Below are 6,441 nucleotides of genomic sequence, written 5' to 3'. Positions count from 1 at the left end.
AACACAAGTACAGCAGAAGAAGAAATTAAGAAATGTGGCAAAAAAACCCAACATATCATTTTTTTAACCAGAATTATCGCATACTGGGGACAAAAATGGGTGTACCAAATGTCAAGGCCATTAACCTAATATATTTCCAGACATTTACACATGTGAACATCATGGTGGTGCTAAATAAACACCAAAGTCATTAGGTTTCGTCATCTGGGCACCAGAAACCTGGGCATCAGACCCAGAGACATTGACCCTGAGCAGTCATGTCAGCAAATAACTGACATCATGCAGCCTGCTCAGTCACTGACTAACCCAACAGGTTTATTTCATCATAGCAAAGGAATCAGGAAGTAGACAGGAAAATAATGGCAAGAGGTTTTGCCTTGCTTTTGAGTAGAGAACAGCTTGTAGTTTGCTTTTAAGTTGTAATAAAACGTTTATTTATAGAAATAACAAAGAATTAAAGAGAAAACATGCATATTTTGCTATAAAATAATATTACCACTTTGAAATAGAAAACACCAAGGTTTTAAAAAATATATAAGCACATTTCCTCCGTTACACTACAGTGCATAACATGACTCAATCCCAATTCCTTTCCCTCAATCATGACGAGATTGCTGATGTTTCTTAGCTAATTAGCGAGCTAATGTTACGTTGTTATTGCTGATTTATTTGTATTTTGTTGATGTATTTTCAATCTTGCGTTTCCCCTCTTTCCCAGCATAGGAGGCCCGAAATTTAACTCAAGCCAAGCATCAAAGTTACTGCACTTCTAATTCCTTCACTCTTCTAATGATACAGGATGCTAATGTTAGCCTTTAAAGCACCGCTAACGTTATTTATTTGATGACTTTACGTGTCATAGTAGGAGATTTTAACAACTACCACTTGTAACCCTGTTCTGAGGGGCAAAGGGAAACTTCCAACGCATTGGAAATAGGATTGTTGAGGTACATGTATGTCATTTTCTTTACTTTTTAAAAAAATGGATAAATAAACAAAATAAGAGTATGATACCATCCTCACATCTGTCAGCTTTTTGACTTATTGTAGCACTGATTACCACGTCTATCCATACGGAAACTGTAATCTAGGGTTCAGTATCGGGACAGTGTTCCCCATGGCTGGATGCCAGTTTGTGGTAAAGATTTTCCATCCGTGCAGGCTTCTCCGGTTTCTGTCTCCCCGTCAGGCTTCTCTGTTGCTGCCAAATGGAAAAATAAAAACCAGGTGAGCCTGCATTACTTAACAGGGAGAGGACGGGTTTTAGCTTGCAGCATAATGTACGGCTTATGGTTACAATGAATTTTTTGCTGGAGGGTTCAGGCAACTATCAGGTTGAGAGCAGAAACAACAGACTATGAAAATATGTTTTGTTTTTGTGAACTTTTTGGATTTAGGGTACATCTGCACAGATAACCACACCACCACACTGTGGCTATTCTGATTTATAACTTACATAAATGACAAGATTACATTTTTAGTTTCCTAACATGCGTGTAGATAAGACATTCTTGCGTTTAAGAAGAACAAAGCTGAAATTGTCGTGTTTTAATTGATTTAATTTAACATTAATATTTTACAAGCCACCCACACCAGACTGTCTGTGCAGTAATTGACTGGAAGCTAAATCTCGATAAAGTTACTGCTGCTATTCCAGCTATTCTGTTCACATATGAACATTCAGTTTATTATAATGGGCTCGAAATGTCGCCAACAGTGTTAAGCTAGCTACAACCGCAATCTAGCTAATTAGGGTAACGTAAGCCTAATAAGTCCATGCAAAAGCATCCTCTCATGTTGATGACATGTACATAAAGAAATGGTGTTGTTCTTGTGTGGTAGGGTACAGCTAGTTGGCCCGAAGTATGACAAATATTTAGGATGAGGGCTAACAGATATGTTTGTCCAACTTTACTATCTCAGGTAACGTTGGTTTGATTTGGGGGAGTAAATGTACTGCTAATGTCACGCTAGCTCAGTACGAGCTTCCACAAAGTATCTCTTTTCCTTCAAACCATTATTATGACTGTGAATTAGAAATTTTAAAATGTTTGTCGTTTTTGATGTGTATGTTATCACAAAGTTGCAAGAAGGTTTCGCATCTTTCGAGGCGTCGGGTCCACGCATACTTGGCAACGTTTCCACTTTATTACACTTAGGAGAAACAGAGACAACAAAAAGGAAAGAGGGATGTAAGACTGCCGTTGAAGGATGAACAGTTATATCAGAACCATGGAAAAGAGATCAACAAAGTGCCAGTCGTGTGACTGAAGACACTGGGTCAGATCATTGTCTGATGATGGGAAATGGGGAACAAAAACTGGTAAGTGGGTCATCCTGAAAAGAATCTCACGACATGAATGAAAAATAATGTGTGTGATTAAAGGAACCATACTGTATATCACTAAGAGATACAGATAAACATAAAGCACAAAGCAGGAAACGTAATCTTACATTGCATGAATACGGCACCCTTCTGTGATGTTCTGCCGCCGACACTGCACCTTCCTTCCGCTCTTGACGATGAATTTCACAGCACGGACTTTGGAGAAAGCCGTACAGCAACCATCCTGCCCTGCGAGAGCACAAAGACACGCGCCAACCGAGTAGTCATCTGACTTGTAGCTTCCAGTACTGGGGGCTGTTGTTGTTGGCTCACGAAACTTTAATGGGGTTTAGTTAGACACAATGTGGTTACATATTTTTAGGGCCTTCATGTGTTGTGGTTGGACTAATGAGTCAAATGAGCAAGCAAAACTCATGAGCTTGTTATGAGGCTATCCATCATGCTCTCATGAAGGTGATATCACTTTCGTGAAAATGGGACGAGGAATGCATGACAACCCAAAAACATAATGCCTCCGGCTACGGCTGTCAAGGCTACGGGATTCATTACATTCATGATGTGTTGGATGAATCAGCAAACCTCATGTAAATGTACTGTTATTCAAGCACAATCCTATGACAGTATGTGGAGTCAAAATGAGCCAAAAACAGATTTTATTGAGAGTTTTGTAGAAACTTGACATCACAGATGAGATGCTGTATTTAAACCTGCACTGATTCTTTTCATCACTTTATCGATTTAAGAGTAGAATTGATGTGGGTTGATCAGCAGACGCTATATTCATTTATTAGAAAGAATTTAGCTTTAGATCAATGTTTCTTTATAAACTTGAATAAATAAACTTCAGTCAGGAGGATTTTCCTTGATTACATGTACAGATATTGACATATTTGACTAGTATGATACTCATAAAAAGTATATTATCTGTTCTGGATGTGAATTCAGCTGAGTACTCGCTCAACCCTGACTGATGAGAAAACTTTAAATTTGCAGGATTTCAGCTGAGGGGAACTGTGGTGATAACTATGTTTTCAGTTTAGTTTTATTTTGAAGGTTTTATCCTCATGTGCAATGTTTTATTTTACACTTCCTGTCTTTGTCTCTTTCCTGCCCTCACCTGTGTTTCATTTGTGAATTCATCCAAGTGTACTTACGTCAGTCGGTCTTGTCTTCGTTTCTCACGCCTGTTCGCCAGTTCTGGTTACGCTCCTCCTGTTTCTCTTGTGTTCCTTGTTTGGACTTGTTTTTTTTTCTTGCTTACTCGCCTGCCTTTAGTGGAGTTTACATTTTGGTCCTTTTTTTGTAAACCATCACACAATCATCCGTTTTACAGCCTCCCCAAAATGAAAGTACGTTAATCATGAAATTGAAAAGTTAAAAAGTGCTGATTATAACTATATATTCATTCATCCTTCCATTTATACATCAACTTTTACACTTTTACTCTTGATGTGCAACACACCAGAAACTGTTCCAGGTCAATTGGCAAGGCATTCACCTATGAAGAACATGAGATTAATCATGCTCTGCAAACAACGACTTACCTGCTGCCTGAACAGTGACGGCCAGCCAAAGCAGAGCCAGTGTCAGAATAGAGAGAAGCCTCATTTTTCCCAGAAACAAGAGGTTGTAGTTACGGTATGAAGGTGAAGCAGAAAGAGAATTGTTCGGGATACACATTGTTTGTTCCCAGGAACAGAGATCTCGGAGGGAGGGTTCAACGGGACTTTTTGTATGAGTGTGTATTAACTTACCTGGAACAACAGGTGGTTTCCCTGAATTTGACAGTATTGGTTTGCCACAATGTAGCACTATGTAGTCACACTGTGACTGTGTGAGGACTAAGCAGGCTTAATGTCCTTCACAAGATCCCCAAAAGAGATTATATTTTATCTTGATGCAATCACAGCAAAAATCATTTCAAACTGACCAATAAAAACATAGCAAGTGATGAAATGCAGTTTCAAGTGTAATGCTTGTCATTCATCACTTCCTTCCCGTTAACTGTAATTCTCCGTCAGCCATGAGAATGTGTGTTTAAGATCAAAGATATTTACAGCCTTGGAGGATTTATGAGTAACCTTGCAATCGTATATTAGAGCTTCTACGTCAGAGCTTCTCCTTATCTACTGTAAACTGAGCTGATATACTGATATCAAAGCAAGTTATGTGCTACAAGTTGATGCTACTTGTTTTTTGTAATGGTCAATTCGACTATTTAGTCCTCGCGCTTGATTGAAGCTATAAACTTTTACAATGAGTGAAATATTCAAACACAACACCACAATGTTTTGTCATGGCTGCATCCCCAAGGAAAATCATGGGGCTGTTTACTCCCATGCACCCTTCATGTCGGCATGGATGTTGAGTAATACGACCACTAGAGGGCGCCCCTAAGAGTCTCATCGGTTAATCACAGGCCACTTTTCCTTCGCCACCAACGAAGTGACATTTAATTCCCCTCAAATCTCCTCCCAGCTCTTCTGTAGTAATTGTTTGCCTGTGTGCCCGGGCAAAGTAACATCTCAAGTCCTCAGCAACTCGTACAACATTCGGAGATACCCGGATCTTCCGTGTTGTGCGCCCAATAGAGTCTCCGCACTAGAGGCCTCTGCAGAACGAGCTGGCGAATAGAAAAATGTATCCAAAAAATAATTTTTGCTTGCTTTTACTATTGGCCACACTTGTACTGAACACTGCTTCCCATGACTACAGGAGTTCGTCTGTATCCGTGAGCTTTTAGAAAAGGTACATATCTGTGTGCACAAAGATTGTTTTCACAGAATTGTATAAACTTTACAACTTTTTTAAAATGGAAAGCAAAAACGTCTGCTCCAACCTGACATATTAGGTGCTTTTGGAAACGTTTGGTTTGGTGGGTTGAGCTAAGTTTGGACAGCTTAATCAGCTTTGTGTTTGAGGTTGCGTTAATGAGTATTGTGAGCTACAGCCGAGGTGCAGCCCACAATGTCAAGCTCATTGTCAGACTTCCTCTCCTGATAAGATTACGCAGTTTTTAATCCTGCCAACAAGAGATAAGGTTACTTCCACTGTTGAATGAAACTTCAGAGTCTGCTAAAATGTGATCTGGTCAGGAATGAATATAAATGTACCTGTTGTAAGGAAGTTATTTACCTCACCCCTCTGAAGTGCATGTAAACCTCAAAGGGACTTAAAGCCATAATCAACTGCGATTCGCAGGTTTATGAGGGTTTGTTTTTACAACAGCACTGTAATCTCGGCCCATTATGGAAACGAGGAAATGGTGGTTTACAGCATTGTAAACAAAAGTTCACATTCCTGGACAGTCCAACCTTGATTATCTGTTACTATTTTTAGCACCTGCTATTTTTAGCTCCACACGGCTGTGGTATAAAAATAGATTTATCCTATGAGTGACCTCGTGCAAGAAGAGTTCACGAGATCATCAGGCCTAAATGTACATATGTTATTTTTCATTCTTTCTGATTGTGTCTGTCGGAGGAATGAAAGGTGGCATCAATGAAGCCTCTAGGTTAAAGGATAACTACCATTTTTTACAACCTGGACCTTATTTCCAGCAAAATATATGGTCATTTACTCACCCAGATAACTTTGGTGTCATTCGGCGTCGTTCGGACGAAATTAGATCCAGTGTAGCGCCGATATATCCATATAATGCGAGTAACGGGGCATCGACACACAGCCTCTATATAACGCATTATCTACCACGAAAGTAGTTAATTTCACCAATATTTTGTTACGATATGCTAGTGCTATTCCCCTCTGAGTCCGGGCTCGTCTGTTGTCACCATCCGGGGTCTGTAGGTTGACCTACTACCTCTGACCTGGAAGATGTCGTCTCTGAGCTGCGCGCGCACCCGCGACAGCCCGGCTTGTTTACCTGTAGCTGCTACTGCTAGTTTGACCCCGGATGTTGATAACAGACGAGCCCGGACTCAGAGGGGAATAGCGCTAGTATATCGTAACAAAATATTGGTGAAATGAACTAGTTTCATGGCAGATAATGCGTTATATAGAGGCTATGTGTCGCTGCCCCGTCACTCGCATTATATGGATATATCGGCGCTACGCTGGATCTAATTTTGTCCGAG

General features: G+C 40.1%; 1 protein-coding gene across 1 annotated transcript in view; it reads right to left on the bottom strand.

Moving 5' to 3' along the window:
• The window catches only part of thnsl1 (threonine synthase like 1), a gene marked incomplete at its 5' end in the record, with an annotated part of 333,814 nt that extends 327,863 nt beyond the window's left edge, over positions 1–5,951 (bottom strand). The window contains one exon of the mRNA XM_084341162.1: positions 5,932–5,951. Within this exon, the coding sequence (XP_084197288.1) occupies positions 5,932–5,951 (20 nt within the window). The remainder of the gene's footprint in view (positions 1–5,931) is intronic.
• Positions 5,952–6,441: the final 490 nt, after the last annotated feature.

This window comes from Pagrus pagrus (assembly GCF_965226575.1).
Source record: "Pagrus pagrus genome assembly, chromosome: 20".
In the NCBI taxonomy this organism is placed as follows: Eukaryota; Metazoa; Chordata; class Actinopteri; order Spariformes; family Sparidae; genus Pagrus; species Pagrus pagrus.
The sequence above is the reverse complement of the archived record's forward strand: the minus strand, read 5'-3'. Positions and strand labels throughout refer to the sequence as shown.